Below are 16374 nucleotides of genomic sequence, written 5' to 3'. Positions count from 1 at the left end.
CTAAGGACTATTTTGTTAGTGTTAGATAACTTTGGAGTACTAGTTCAAATAAATGCATAATTTTTTTAGGGATTAAATAATCTATAATTATGTATTGTGTGATATTAATTTGTCAATATAATTGAATGAGATGGATGGAAGAGGACTAATGTGCCCAACAAAAAAAATTTCAGAACTATTTTTTCTGTAAAAAGAATTGGCCTATATTCGGTATAAGAGATATTGAGAGGAGGAGAGATATAAAAATAAGTTTGTTTGTTTGGTAGAAAAGATTAAGGTGCAAATATTTTTAAAAATCTCAAAACTTATATTATTTCTTACTTTTTTTCTCTCTCTCGTGTCACCTTTTGTTTATTTCTATTCAATCAAACACTTTTATTTCTTAGTTATTTTTACTCATTTATTTTTTTGCATCACTTTATTTGTCTTCTCCATCGTTTACGTCGGTATATTTGAGAAACAAGAATAAGAAGTTCACTCAACACTAAATAATTTACTTTTTTTTATAAAAAATTTAAATTAGTTGATTGAATAAGATAATGGGTTATTATTTATTATAGACTCTAAAATCTGTTTTTAATCCCTGCTAATAAAAAAATAATATACTTTTTTTAGTTAATTGTTGATGACTGGTGTGTATCAAATCAAATCCAATGGGGGTGTCAAAATTTGCAACCTAAAAGGTGAAAGTGAAAGTCAAAGTCAAAGCGGCATCAACGTAGCGTTACTGTTAAGTTCTTTTCTACCTACCTACCGACCCCCCAATCGCGAATAAGAGAAACAAACTCGTTTTGTTTTGTTTCACGTTCCGTTCTGGGAGTTGAAAGAAAGAAAGGAAGGATGGGAGTGACACCGAAAATTGCTCCTTCGATGCTCTCTTCCGACTTCGCCAATTTGGCTTCCGAGGCTCAGCGCATGCTCCACTTCGGCGCCGATTGGCTCCACATGGACATCATGGTATTCTATTACACGCTTCTAATCTACAATTACTAACACTTCTGTGCCGCATTTTTTTGTGTGGCAATTTTGCCCCTCTGTTAACCAAGTTTGAATGATTGTGTATTTGTTACTTATGAATCTATTAATTTCTCTGTTTGAGCTTACCTTAATTTATGAGCTACCATGATTCCTGATATTTTTTCATTTTTGGTTCATTTGCAGGATGGGTAAGGAAGTCACTCACTCCCTTGCCTTGCTTATGCTATTGGCTTTGCCATCACTCCTCAGACTGCCATTACTTCCAAATTGAATGGGTTTTTAAGTTGCATTTCAATTCATCCCCTTCTGTTATTTTGTCCAGTTAATGTTATCCATCTGCAAGGATAGTGGGTTGTAGTTCTTCTAGCCGATTGCATCACAAGTTTTGAATTTTAACGGCCTATTAACAATTTGCGGCGCTTTGTGGCTCATTCTTGTGTCAATTTGCTTATATATTTGTAACAATGAATTTGAGTTAGGTGTAATTAATTTGTTTATTTATAGCTTTGGGTTAACATTGAATAGAATATTCTTTAGTTTATTCAAAATAAGTATTCTCTAAATAAGATAAGGTCCCTTAAGTAAGGTCTCAAGTTCGTGTTTTGTGGTTGGAAAGGGAGATCCCATTAAAGGTTTCTTTATATGATAGAGATTAATCATTGACAAAACTAGTGGGTACTTTGCACTTAAAACATGATAACATAAGGAAAAATGCATTGTATTCTCTAACTCAATAGTCTTATTATTGCACTAGGGATAAGAATTGTTGTTCAATGGTGAATGATCTTATCGTATATGTTGGGCTATAGTTATTCATGATTATTAATGAATGCTGCATTCTAATCCAAGTTTATGAATAAGACTGACCTATTAGTAGACAGAGGATGACAATCTTCTGTCATGTTCAATGATAACAATAACAGGATCAAAGCAACCTCATGTTCTCATTGTAGGTTCTGCTACAGTATTCATTTCTAATCAATGCTGCATTCTCTTCTATAAATTTCCCCAATATCAACTACATGTATAGTGTTGTACTTTTTGCTATTGTTGCTTTTTAGTTATCCCAATTTTTATCTTTACAGCTTTTGTGAATAGCTTATTAGCATGACTGAGGCCATGACTGAATTTTTCCCACCTTATCCTGTTGTTTATAGTATTTTAATGCTTCTATCTGAATTATTTTATCGATGCTACATTCCTATGCTGCATATTTGCTAGAAACCCAGTAACTGTTTTTGGTCGTTAGTCATATAAACATGTAGCAGATGCTGAAACTCTTCAATCTCAAGGCTATTTTCTTGCAATGGATTTCTGAATTGAATCATAATTTTCTACCTGTCGTCCAGTTCTTTGTTTATGAAACAAATAAATTCTCTTGTACTGTATTGACATTAGGCAGAATGCGTTCATTATAAAAGTGACACAGAATGCGTTCATTATAAAAGTGACACAGAATGGGACTGCAATTTGGGCATTTAACTATACTCATACTGAGTTGGATCTGGGATGATCATCTAATTGGAGGAAATTTAGACAAACTCTAGCAGAAATTAGCAATATTTATCTTTCAAGCTTTTGCTTGCAAGGATATGAAGTGTAAAACCAAAGGTTAAAGCTTGTGTTTGGGTGCTTAGCAGCTCATTCTATTCAGCATTAGTGATTGGTTTCATAGTAATTGGTAGGGGATTTTTTTCGTCAACTTGACTTGGTCTTTCTATGGATGATTTAGAGCCACCTCATGCATGCTTAATTTTGTTTATTATTGAACTTTACTATCTCTGTGCATGTTTTAGTCCATTAAATTACTGAACCTTTTTTCTTCCCTTTCACTCTATTTTGTGCAGGCATTTTGTCCCCAATTTAACTATTGGCGCTCCAGTTATTGAAAGTTTGAGAAAGCACACAAAGTAACAATCTTCCTTTTTCACTGATGTAGATGATTTTATGAAGATTTTTGTTTTTTTTTTTCCTATCTGCATAATATATGGTGCTTTTTAGTCATTAACCATTAACCATTAACCCTTGCAGGGGATATTTGGATTGTCACCTTATGGTTACAAATCCTCTTGATTATGTTGAGCCCTTGGCAAAAGCTGGTGCTTCTGGTTTTACATTTCATGTAGAGACATCAAAAGGTTGGTCCGTATGCTTCCTTCTTTTGGTTTGCCTTCCTTATATGGTGTTTTCTTCTGCCTACCTTTATACTACCTCTGGTCCTTTATATAAGAAACAAATAGTATTATTTTTGTGTCCTAATTATAAGAAAATACCCTGGTGCAGCGGTAAAGTTGTGCCTTGGTGACTTGTTGGTCATGGGTTCGAATCCGGAAACAGCCTCTTTGCATATGCAAGGGTAAGGCTGCGTACAACATCCCTCCCCCATACCTTCGCATAGCGAAGAGCCTCTGGGCAATGGGGTACGAAGTGAAATGACCACTTTAAATGTATTAATGATGACTAGTTTCCTTTCATACTCTTAATTTATTGAGAAGCATATTAATGAGATATTACTCATTAATCATGAAAGTGGGCATTGGATGATCTATTAACAATATAACTCATTCCCATTGGTTGAAAATCCTTGAATTATGAGTAATGTCATTTATCTAACCACCACTTAAACCAATTAATCTTAGGGGCATTTTTGGAATAAAATTTGAATTTATGTTAGTATTAATTAAAAGTAACTAATTTAACCATTTTCCTTGGTCTTGATGATTTAGTCTTATGTTTCTTATATATAGGACTGGAGGTAGTATAATATTTTGTTTTATGCCTTCTTAAAAGTGGTTCTGGTGGATAGATAACTGGGAAGAACTTATCCAAAGAATCAAGTCACATGGCATGACTCCTGGTGTAGCATTAAAGCCTGGGACCCCCATTGAAGAGGTTTATCCTCTGGTATGTATTTCTCCCCCTCTGGTTCTCATTTGGTCATATACCTGTATAGCTGGATGGATGTTATTATCATCTTTTATCTTCCGTGAGTATTGTGAGTCTTTGTGCATAAACTTGAGAATAGATTCAACATCTCTGACTGGAAGTTCTTAGTCTTGAGAGGGTGTTTATTTTCACAGGTGGAAGCCGGAAATCCTGTGGAAATGGTTCTTGTGATGACTGTAGAACCGGGATTCGGAGGACAAAAATTTATGCCAGAGATGATGGATAAAGTATCATCACTCTTATGTTATGCTTAGTGTGGCTGACAACACTCGTCAATTATGCAAGTTGTATCCATTTTTTCATTAATTTTTTTCCTCTTATTTTTGAATTTTCAAACCAGGTACGTATACTTAGGAAGAAGTATCCATCACTTGACATAGAGGTATCTCAGCCTTTTTTTTTTTTTTATGTCTGTGACTTCTTTCCTGTGAAGTTAGGTGCATATTTTCTTCATGGTTGTAGACACAGTAGATAATTGGGATTTTTTCCTTGGTTGATTCTTGAACTTGTTAAAGCTTTCAAATTTTACCTTTATATGTTCTCATCACTTATTTAAGACAAGGAACTGTGGTCTTTTATTTAATTCCTGTTGCCTTTGCAATTTTAACTTCTTTTATATATAGGCTTCTCACCAAAACCTACCATTCAACATTATTTCTCAGTGCTTAATTATTGTATTCATGGAGATTGGAGATCATTAAGGTCTCATTTGGAAGAGCCTATTTATAGTTTATTTGGACTTATGGCATTAACACTTATGCAAGTGTTTGGGAAAGCCAATAAAATTAACTTATGATATATGAATAAAAAAAAAACCTTATGATATGTTCATAAGTTATTTTCAGTTTATTTCAATAAAGCTCTTCAAAATAGCTTATGAGAACAACTAATAGCTTATGTAAAAATAGTTCAACCTTATTTCCTCTTTGATTATAAATATAACTTGTACATAAGTGCTTATGTCTTGTTTGGATGAACTTCTCATTTCTCAATAAGCACTTGTAGGAGAAGAAAATAAAAAGATAAAATGAATTATGATTCTTCCATAAGTTAAAATTAGCTAATATACAAGTTAAAATCAGTTTTTTGGAGAAACTAAAATGAGAGTTTCTATAAATTAACTTGTGCATGAAATACTTTTAACTTATTTTTTTCTTTTTCTTTTGTAGGTACTTATCAAGAAGTTTATCCAAATAGGGTCTTAATTAAGCTCCTTACCCAATCAAACCCTAAATGCTTCTGATAGCATGCTCATGCACACTAGTAATAATATGTTGGCAAAATTGTACTTTTGGTCTTCCAGTTTATCTCCAATTTCGGATTTGGTCCCCCTATAATTTAATTAACAAATTTGGTCCTCCAGTTTTATAAATCCCTGTAAAATTAGTCCTGGAAGCCCGATTTAGACGTTGACCGTTAACCTCAAACGTTGACTATACCACATGTGACTGTCACATGTCAATGCCAGGTGTCAATGCCACATGTCAACGTCTGAATGGTTTCCTGTAAAAGTTTCATTTTTTATAGGTAAAATTGTACTTTTGGTCCTTCAATTTTACTCCAATTTCGATTTTGGTCCCCTTATAATTTAATTTGCACATTTGGTTCCCCAGTTTTATAAATCCCTTTATAAATTTAGCCAAATTTCATTACTGGGGAAGTTGTATTTCAAATTTCAAACAAAAATACCATTGTCATACATAGGTCACTTAAGCAGTCGTATACATATAATACTGCATGGGGAGCAAAAAAAGAAAAAAAAATAGGGGGTTATTGTAGAACTTGTTAAAGTAAGAGATCTGAAAATTCAGACCCAGGTTGGGATTCATGTGCCACTTTCCCACGTTGAACAACCCCGAAAGTGGGAGAGAGACAAAGAGTGATTTTTCTCTGGGTTCCAAGTGAGTGAAAAACTTGCAATGAAAAAGAAGTGCGAGATTTATCAAGACCTACCATGTCTCTAGCACCAGTGGCTAAACCATTCAAAAGACCAATTTTATAGGAACAATTTATAAAACTGGGGGACTAAATGTATGAATTAAATTATAGGGATACCAAAATCGAAATTGGAGTAAAACTGGAGGATCAAAAATGTAATTTTACCTACAAAAAATGAAGCCTTTATAGGAAACGACTCAGACGTTGACACGTGACATTGACACGTGGCAGTCACACGTGGCATTGACACGTGACAGTCAACGTCTGAGGTTAACAGTCAACGTCTAAATCGGGCTTCCAAGATCAATTTTGCAGGGATTTATAAAACTGGGGGACCAAATTTGTGAATTAAATTATAGGGGGACCAAATCCGTAATTGGGGACAAAGTGGGGGACCAATTTTACAATTTTGCCTAATATGTTTTTTTGCTAGAATTCTAACATGCTCAATTTCAATTGCAGGTTGATGGTGGTTTAGGGCCTTCAACCATAGATGTGGCCGCATCAGCAGGGGCAAACTGCATTGTTGCTGGAAGTTCAGTGTTTGGTGCCCCTGAGCCAGTTCAAGTAATATCCTTACTAAGGAATTCTGTTGAGAAAGCCCAGCAAACCTTGATACAGTAAAAAAAAAATGTCGTTTTAAGTTGCAGTACACTTCACAACTTTGCATAAACAATATGCTTAATGTTTAACATTTTCCATAAGTTGAATAAAAGATCATGTGACTTGATAATGTTTATTCATATTTCTATATCAAGTGTGCAGTTCATAAATATATAAAGGCACAAAAAGGGGATAACAGATGCTGCTGTCACCTTAACCCCTTTGCACAAGAACCTATGTCTAAATTTAAATTTTGAGCCACATAGTATTTTTACATTATGAGTAGAAAAGAGAGTGCCACGTATGGTTGTAGTAACTATGCTTTTACTCAAACACATTTGGGTCTGTTTGGATAAATTTTTCCATAAACACTTCTAGGAGAAGAAAATAAGAATTTTTTTTTTTAAATAAGCTTCTCCCTAAGTTAAAATTAGTCTATGCATAAGTTAAAATCCATCTTTTAGAAAATTTAATGAGAGACCTTCTAAAAATTAATTTATGTATAAGCTAATTATAATTTATGGAGAAATTCATTTAATTTTTTCTCTTAAAATTGTTTATGGAGAAGTTTATCGAGACAAATCCAAAATCATTTTAATAGGCGCTATTATATTTCTGGGTGTGTGATATTAGTAATATCAAAATTAAATCCATAATATGTATCTTGATAGACACTTGTGTCAATTCAATGTTTCCTATTCATTCAGAACGCTAATTACCTAATCTATTTTCTTGATCATATGTCACATACATTAATATAAGTTTAATTAACTTATTCTCCATGAAAGTGCTTGTTTTTGTTTGGCATTGATGCACCAATTACACTTGTTTTTATCAACACATGCACTGTATCATAAGTGCATCTCTTGATTAGATGGATGCTGATTACAACCTTCAGTTCCCAATCTTCCAACCTCCAATGTCTTTGAATCCTTGGATGAATGGAAGTCTAATTAAATCGCACAATTTGTGCTAAATCATCCTCGTCAACTTAATCCATACATTTAAAGTTCTCCATTTTTATACTGTTTTTTTTTTTTCTATTAGTATCTTTTTTGTGACTGTATTCTCGACACTACAAATTAGAAGTGTCTTTAGGATTGGATTTGTTTCCTTCTACTCCCAAAATCAGTTTAAATTTATGTCTACCAAGAACAGTGGGCAGCATGTGTTCTCACGTGCATGTGCACGCTTTATTATGCCATTCATTCAGACCCCATACTTTGATCATATGGAAAAAACATGCTTTTAAAAGTTTGTTGTAGTCATTCTCTACGTCATGTGAGGGGAAAACAAGTAATATTCATCTTGGGGTAATGCCACAGATATTAGTTTGCGTGACCTATTTTCATGGCTTTTTTTAGTCTTCACCTTTTTAGCCTTGGCAAACATCAAGCAAATTGGTATTGATGTAAAACCAAAACCTTACTGAAAACAAAATAGAGAAAATAGTCTTAATGATAACAAATTGAAATGTATTTCAAGTTTCCAAATTAATTGAATGTTATTAGGAAAAAAAGTTATATCTTTAGCTGCTAATTCTGTTCCTGGATCTGATGTTTCATGAAGGGAGTTTTATTTTTTCTCTTTCTCCTCACACCAGTCATGGATGACTTTTCTGTGAATATTTTTAGTTCAAAATGAATTATAAATGCCTTTTATTAGTTCTGGACAAAATCATTATTATTTAGAATAAAAAATAACAATAAAAAACTAATCCTTTGCTTTACTCAAATGATACTAACAAGCCATCAAGGTAATATTGAAAAAACATGTGCAAAAAGTGCATTTAGAGAGAGAGAGAGCACTGAGGGTACTACTAGTGCTGTGAATAACACATTGAATTATGCTGTGTTGTCAAGTCTTGGGGCCACGGAAAATGGATATGATGACAGCCACTAGGCAAATGTTTAAAAGCTTGTTCCTTGAGCTGCATAATCAAAAGCCACAAAATTTTCTTTCCGTTATTCTATAAGTTCTTGAAAAAGTGTGAAGGGGAATACAAGGAAAATATTTTAAAAATACCCGTGAATCCTTGTTTCTCTAATCTTGAACACCTCACTACTTTTTGACTTCACTGAATCCAAGCTAGGCTAAAAGTTGGTGCAAAATTAATGGGTCTGAGAATCTGAGCCAAGCCATTCATCAGATTTTCGTTACGTTATTCCTTGTTGCAGATAAAGTGCCAATCACATCGAGTTTTCTGTTTCAGAATACCTTCAATTCAAACGCATTGGCTCTGCACCAGATGCCAACCTCATCACCTCCTTAACCTATTCAACACCACAAATTCACATTATTTTTTTTTTGTCTCTGATTCCCAGAAGTAACGAGATAGTTCAAAAGTAGAGAAATGACAGACGTATCAAATGCTTGAATCAAACACAACACGACAATATAAATCACAATAAAACATATCAAATACTATATCATAGTATCTGTATTTAATTATGATGTATATGTATCGTTGCCAGTTTCCATATTACTTCGCAAGAATCACTACCAAGGAGTATATACATCATAATTTTAAGAACCAACCATGCTAATTTTAAAATTATAGCTTTAAATCATTCAAGCAAACTCCAATTATCAAAAGGAATAAAAATTTAATAATGAGATTAGTCCTCAAAATGATATAGCTTCGGTCATATTAGTGTGTCTGGAAACCAATTCAGTTCAACCGGACACCAATCTATACTAATTAGGAGTTCCTTCTTGGTTTGTGCATTGGAATTCGGAAATGTGTTTCCAACCACACACTTTGTGTGTTTTTGGTTTATGATTTGCACGAATTACAACTCCGTTAAATGGAGAAGTATCTGAGAGCAAGGATTGAAATCAACGTCCATTTGGATTGTTCTAACGGAAGATCAAACACACTTTAGTCATTGAATGATGAAAATTGTGTATATGACCAATGTACATTTAAGTACTAGATGAACTATTAAGGATGTGTTTGGTTGAACGGACACATATTCTCATGCACATTTTGTGAGAAGTAAAAATTTAAAACTTTTAGTCCAATGATCCTTTGAACACCTTTTAACGTTAAACCAAACACACTCTTGTTTACACAGTTGAAGATCTGTTTAACACATTCCGAGAAATCAACAAGAAATATTTGATGAATATAAATTAAATGAAGATTCAACTTTTTTACAAGCACGCCCTAGATGTATAGTCAGAAACAATGGCTGTAAATTTCATAATCCAAGAACTAATATGAGTGATAGTGTATATATATTTATTATAGACTCAAGAAAGGAGAAAACTGGTTACATAGGAAGACACTTATTTTAATACTAACACAGAAAATGAAAAGGATGAGTTCGTGAAGAAAGTATGCTTAATTAGTTATACTTATTGAGATAAGGTTTGTTGGATGCAATGTGGCTTGGCATGGGCGGTGGGTAATCTTTTTTTTTTTCATGGTAGTAGTGGCTGTGGTCAACTTAGGATATAAATTATCTCTCGGACCTATCTATCCCTAGCCCTTCTTTCATGCCTTAACTTTACCGTGCATTGTAGTTAATCTTCTTTTGTCTGCTCTTCATTTAGCCCATATACTTTCCACAACTTGCATCATTTCTATCCACACTGCTTCACAGATTATATTCTCCGTAATCTGTATACTCCCTTCTCATCTTTCATTCTTGGAAAGTCCAGCTATATATGTCTTTGCTTTTATATGTAAAAAAGTTGCATGTACTTGGGAGACAAGTGCTCTCCATGTAAGCTTCTTTTACATTGATGGGAGACCCTTTGTTGGCGACGTTTATGTCTTGGTTGTTTTTTATTCATGTTTTTGGTGTTAGGATGATATTTAAGGTGAAAAATAAAAATAAATTAAAAATTTAAAGGTTTGAATTTTTAACTCCTTGATTGGAGTATTAAGTGAAAAATAAGGTAATTTTTTTTCTTTACCTTTCTAGTGGTTGGTGTTTAAGATGCTGTTTAGATAAATTTTTCCACACACTTAAGATAATAAAATAAGAAAGAAAAAATAAAATAAAATTTTCTTATAAATTAAAATTAACTTGTATATAAGTTAATAAAATAATTTTTTTGGGAAAATTTAAAATCATTTATGTTTAAAAAACTGATTTAAACTTAAGCACAAACTAATTTTAACTTATGAGAAAAAGTTTATTGCATTTTTCTTTTTATTTTCTTAAATAAAAGTTTATCAAAAGGATGTAACTTTCCAAATTTTTAGTCACTACTTTACACCACCCTATTTCCAGTTGTATCTTGAATGTGGAGGAAGTAGTTTATTTTTTCCTTTCATGGAAGTAACTTTTTTCTTATTTTCTAAACTCCCCTTATTCCATTGCAAATTTTGCCAACATAACATAACACAGTTCAAAAGGCACCTATTCGCTAGTTATTGTACAAGCCCAAATGAGGCAAATACATAGGGTTGTCACAGAAACCATGTGCTTCATATCAAATAGCTTTCGAAACCATGGGGACCATTTCTTCCCGGAGTCCAACCCTACTCCCAATCAGAGGATTAATAAATATTAATTTGTGCAAATATACTTGTCAGAAGTCACGAACTTGGACAATTAAGTCTTTAATCCTATTCTCCCCCTAGGTTCTCAACCTTACCCAACATTGTCGCACTTAGATTTGTTTAAAAGGCTATGCATTATTTTAAAGTTAATGATGGTCTGCATGGACTTAATACATAAATTAGTCAATCCGCTAATCTTTACCATCTTTGTATCTAAGTACTCCTTCGTCTCCTATTATTTATCTTTTAAGGTAACATTTAATTCTTAAAAATATTAATTACACAAATTACGATAATATAATGATTTTTTAATAAAAGACTTAGAATGTAATTATCACACTAAAACATGATAAGGTGGATTGAGTCATCTTAATCCACCAATCTGCCTCTGCCTGACCTATCATCAATTTGGTGGGTCAAAGACATGTCAAGATAGATGGACTTGCTTAATTACATTTTCTTCTTGTTTTAAAAACTTAATTGTTACTTAAGTTATATTTGTTATATTTTTTTAAGTGAATGCTAGCATGCTAAAACCACCATGTGCTTGAGTCATAGATTCCAACTAGGTTGACACCTAGGCTACTATCAATCATAATTTATTAGAGATTGGTTCACATTTTATTACTTTTAATGTATTTTTTCACATTATTAGACTGATTAGATTACCAATGATGAAAAAAAATATTGAGATGATTTAATATTGTTTTTCAGTTTTTTTATAAAAAAATTCCCACTTTTTTTGGCAAGTTAACCCATGATTTTTATAATTTACTTTCAATTTTTATGTTTTTGACAGACCAATCAGCTAATCCAGTCATAAAAGAGATGGGTTATATATATATATATATATATATACATATATATTGGTGCACAATAAATGTATTGATGTTTAAACTATGACCTATGAGTTATATTTTTTAACTTTGTTAACAGGTCAATCAATCTGTCCCACCCCACTTAATGCAAGTTGAGGCAAGTTAGGCCATTTTACCATCCCTTGGCGATTTTTCTGAAGTGACAAAGACAAACTACAACATTCAAAGTGACAAATAATATGCAATAGAGAATTTTCATCTCCAGCATATATATGTATGATATGTTAAAGAGAGACCAATTCCTCATCCTCACATGCACAAGTAGATGCATATAAAGGCAGGTTTGAAGCCCGAGGAGCCTCTAAAAGCAGTCAGTTAAAAGAGTGTTGCTATAGTCACCTGAACAGCTGGAGGCATCGTCAGAATATACAAAATAAACTTCGTGATTCCCAACAGTCCTGTCTCTTAACAGCTTTGAAAAAAAAATTCTGTTATCTTTTGTTTCACTTAGTTATTATTTTGTATAGATCCGAAATATTCATTCTCCAAGAGAGTTAAAAAAGAAAGAAAGGGTCTTCTATTTTAATAGGCCACTCCATGTTAGAGCTAGCTGAGTGGTCATGGGCACAGTAGAAATGATCATTGCATTTCACATGAAGGCTTTGGTCTTTTTCCTTTGGCTGTTTGTCCCCTCATTGGGCAAAGACTTGCTAAGCTGTGAGACAACTTCACCTGATGCCTCTGGCTACCATTGCATTGAAAATGTGTCACAGAACCAATGTGAGACATTTGCACTCTTTTTAACAAACTCTTACTACTCCTCTCTCTCCAACCTCACCTCTTATTTGGGACTAAACAAGTTTGTCATAGCACAAGCAAATGGTTTCTCTGCAGACACTGAGTTCCTCTCCCAGGATCAGCCTCTACTGGTACCTATTCATTGTAAATGCATAGGTGGCTTCTCTCAGGCTGAGTTAACCAAAACTACCGTCAAAGGAGAGAGCTTCTATGGCATTGCTCAATCACTAGAGGGATTGACAACTTGCAAGGCTATTAGGGACAACAACCCTGGTGTGTCACCTTGGAATCTTGATGACAAAGTGAGATTGGTTGTTCCATTGAGATGTTCCTGCCCATTTTCATCTCAAGTTAGACCACAACCAAAGCTTCTGCTTTCTTATCCAGTAAGTGAAGGTGATACTATTTCCAATTTGGCCTCAAAGTTCAATATTACTAAAGAAGCTATTGTTTATGCTAATAACATATCATCACAAGGCCTTAGGACTAGAAGTAGTCTTGCACCCTTTACCTCTATTCTCATTCCACTTAATGGTAAGCCTATCATTGGTCCTTTGGTTAAGCCCAAGGAACCCGATTCTGGCAATCAAACAACCAGCATCCCAGTGACAAGTCCACACAAGAAATCACCAATGTGGAAGACTGAATTGTGCATTGGCCTAGCTGGGGTTGCACTTGGAGTCTGCATTGCTTTTGCTGCCGCCTTTTTCTTCATCAGATTGAAACACAAGAAGGAGGAAGAGAATTCATGCAAAGAAGGGGACTTGGAGCTGCAATATCTGAACCAAAGTGTGAGAACCACCTCAACTAGTGACAAGAAAGTTTCATTTGAAGGGTCTCAGGATGCTCTTGATGTGAAAATCGTGGACGCCCTGCCGCGGAAGTTGTTGCTGGATACATACACCATTGAAGATGTGAGAAAAGCAACTGAAGATTTCAGCTCAAGCAATCACATTGAAGGGTCAGTGTATCACGGTCGTCTGAACGGGAAGAACATGGCAATCAAAGGGACAAAGGCAGAAGTAGTGTCAAAGATAGATCTTGGCCTTTTCCATGATGCACTTCACCATCATCCCAACATACTCAGGCTTCTTGGAACTAGCATGTTAGAGGGGGAGCAGCAAGAAGAGTCATTTTTAGTTTTTGAGTATGCCAAAAATGGTTCATTGAAAGATTGGCTCCATGGTGGATTAGCCATCAAGAACCAATTCATTGCTTCCTGCTACTGTTTCCTGACTTGGAGCCAAAGGCTCAGGATCTGCCTTGATGTGGCCGGTGCCTTGCAGTATATGCACCATGTTATGAATCCAAGCTATGTGCATAGAAATGTAAAGAGCAGGAACATCTTTTTGGATGAAGAATTTGGTGCCAAGATAGGGAATTTTGGTATGGCAGGTTGTGTTGAGAATGACACTGAGGACCCTCAATTCTATTCCACCAACCCTGCCTCTTGGAGTCTTGGTTATTTGGCACCTGAATATGTGCACCAAGGTGTAATTTCCCCAAGTGTTGATATCTTTGCTTATGGGGTGGTTTTGTTGGAAGTTTTGTCCGGTCAAACACCTATAAGCAGGCCCAATGAGAAGGGAGAAGGAAGCATTTGGCTTACAGATAAAATCAGGTCCATTTTGGTGTCAGAAAATGTGAATGAACTAAGGGATTGGATAGACAGTGCATTGGGGGAGAACTATTCATTTGATGCAGCTGTGACACTTGCCAACATTGCAAGAGCTTGTGTGGAGGAAGATTCCTCTTTGAGACCAAGTGCAAGGGAAATTGTTGAGAAGCTATCAAGATTGGTGGAGGAATTACCACAAGGGGAAAATGACATGTTAATGTGTGAAAGCTCTAGCAAACCTCTGGTGAAGGCAGTGGAAAACAATGTTGAATAATCCACTTACCCTAGTTTTTGGCCATCATACTAAATCCTTGTTGATTTCAGTGCCTAGAGGCAATTCCTACCTACTAATTTCTCTTGCTCTTGGCTCTTGGCTCTTGCCATGTACTTGGTCCTTTTTTTTATGTATCTAATTACCATAACAAATCAAAATAAGATAGAAAACTGTGTTCTTTTTTCTTTTCCAGGAGATAAAAAGAGACACTATATAACAAAATTATTGATCAGGTAGTAGCCACAAAATTAGTCAGAGAAGTATCTTTCATTTTCCTCTATCTCAATGTTGCTGTATGCTTCGTCAAAGACAGCTATTTTAACCGATTCAGCCAAAGATTAGCAATTGTAGATCGAGAAAGATGAGAAAAGCTGATTAATATGTAAATTATACTGGCATTTTGGCTGACATTTTTGTCATTATTCAGGATCTTGGTATAACTCTGGAGGCATAATTTACTTAACCATGGGGAGCAAATCTACTTATGAACATGGCTGCTATTGATATCATGTATCTACTTATGTAGAAACTAAATTAAATTAATCAAGCTGAAGCGGTCTATATGATTGGAATTTGGAACATGCAATGCTGCCCAAAAGCCTGATGAGAGCTAAGTCTAGCAAGTAATCTGTCAGACCTTTCTATAGATGGAAAAGTTATAGCATGAATGCTATAGAATAACACTCTAAAAATGTCAATTTCATTATGTTTTTCCATCATGAATGAAAAGCAGAGGGGTTCTAGCGTGAACAAGGTTGTAATGTCAGGCACGGTACACAAGTTCTTTTAAGATCGTTGGGTATAACACTTAATTAGTTAAAGGTGTAGATCTCCAAGGTGTAACAAGTGAGAAAAGTATCGAATAAAAAACTGTGTAGTTAAAATTTTGATTTCAGTTTGTGTAACGAGCGTGGGTTTGATCCATTCGTTGCCATTTGCTTTCATTTAAAGGTTATTTTGGTATAAAAAAGGAAAATTAAAGTCCAACAACCCATGCTAGTGATTATACGTGGGTATAAAATTACTACCATTCATTAACAATTTCATGAAAAAAAACAATTTATCATTTTTATACACGTTATGGGAAATGTTTGATAGCTTTTTTTTCACACACACACACAAACACACACACACACACATATATATATATATATATATAACTCACCAACTCTTATTCAATCAACTGAGATAACCCCTTGACTCTAAGGATATGTTTAATCACACTTATTATGACTTATGTTGTAAATTTTAATATGTTTAACATTTATTAGTAAAAAATAAAATAAAATAAGAGTTTAATGGTGGTTTACTGACAATGTAAAATATTGTTATACTGTCATCTAATCATAAATCACTGTTGATATGACCTTTAAACTATTTTTGTTAAAGTCAATAAACTTGTCATAAACGATAGTTTATGATTAGATGTGGTGTAAAACTATTTTAGTGCATAGTTTTTTCTTTTCTTGAAAAGTAATATTTGACATTTATTTTTTGAGAAAAATGGTTATACATTGAGAGTCTAAAAAGTTTTATACCGTCATCCAATCAAAATCCACCATGTATGATAAGACTTTTATGGTAATTACTTTAGAAGTCATACTAATAATGATTTGTAATTAGACGACAATATAAAGGTATTTTATACTATCAGTGTAAGATCATTAAACTCTTTTTTATGTGTGCATTTAACATTTATTTAAGCATGAAACAATACTTTAAATATTTTACAAATACTTTTTTGACAGAAAAATATTGTACGTACATCAAAGTTGATGATTTTGAGTAAGGTTTAATTACTTTTTTTTATCCTCTAATTTATCTTTTAGGTTTCATTTCATCTCTATATTTTTAAAAGGTTCAATTAAATCCCTTAATTTTTAAA

General features: G+C 33.8%; 2 protein-coding genes across 3 annotated transcripts; both read left to right on the top strand.

The window, feature by feature from the left end:
• Window positions 1–659: 659 nt before the first annotated feature.
• On the top strand, window positions 660–6601 carry LOC100500085 (ribulose-phosphate 3-epimerase, cytoplasmic isoform). Of its 2 annotated transcripts, XM_041013000.1 has the most exons (9): window positions 660–957; window positions 1162–1166; window positions 2826–2888; window positions 3010–3116; window positions 3785–3882; window positions 4059–4151; window positions 4265–4306; window positions 5094–5122; window positions 6325–6601. In XM_041013000.1, the coding sequence occupies exons 1-9, from the start codon at window positions 841–843 to the stop codon at window positions 6338–6340; spliced, it is 570 nt and encodes a 189-aa protein (XP_040868934.1). In that variant the 5' UTR covers window positions 660–840; the 3' UTR covers window positions 6341–6601. The 2 variants fall into 2 exon arrangements, with proteins under 2 accessions (XP_040868934.1, XP_003553919.1); XM_003553871.3 differs by lacking the exon at window positions 5094–5122.
• A 5499-nt stretch (window positions 6602–12100) lies between these two features.
• Window positions 12101–15188, top strand: LYK10 (protein LYK2). The gene has a single exon (XM_003553194.5). The coding sequence runs from the start codon at window positions 12420–12422 to the stop codon at window positions 14487–14489; it is 2070 nt and encodes a 689-aa protein (XP_003553242.2). The 5' UTR covers window positions 12101–12419; the 3' UTR covers window positions 14490–15188.
• The last annotated feature ends 1186 nt before the right edge of the window (window positions 15189–16374 follow it).

This window comes from Glycine max, chromosome 19 (genome assembly GCF_000004515.6).
Source record: "Glycine max cultivar Williams 82 chromosome 19, Glycine_max_v4.0, whole genome shotgun sequence".
Taxonomy (NCBI): domain Eukaryota; kingdom Viridiplantae; phylum Streptophyta; class Magnoliopsida; order Fabales; family Fabaceae; genus Glycine; species Glycine max.
The sequence above is the reverse complement of the archived record's forward strand: the minus strand, read 5'-3'. Positions and strand labels throughout refer to the sequence as shown.

Coding starts and splice junctions, on each gene's coding strand:
- LYK10 (XM_003553194.5), top strand. CDS start 12,420: ATGGGCACAGTAGAAATGATCATTGCATTTCACATGAAGGCTTTGGTC.
- LOC100500085 (XM_003553871.3), top strand. CDS start 841: ATGGGAGTGACACCGAAAATTGCTCCTTCGATGCTCTCTTCCGACTTC. Junction 3,883..4,058: donor TTGAAGAGGTTTATCCTCTG/GTATGTATTTCT, acceptor TTATTTTCACAG/GTGGAAGCCGGAAATCCTGT. Junction 4,307..6,324: donor ATCCATCACTTGACATAGAG/GTATCTCAGCCT, acceptor TTTCAATTGCAG/GTTGATGGTGGTTTAGGGCC.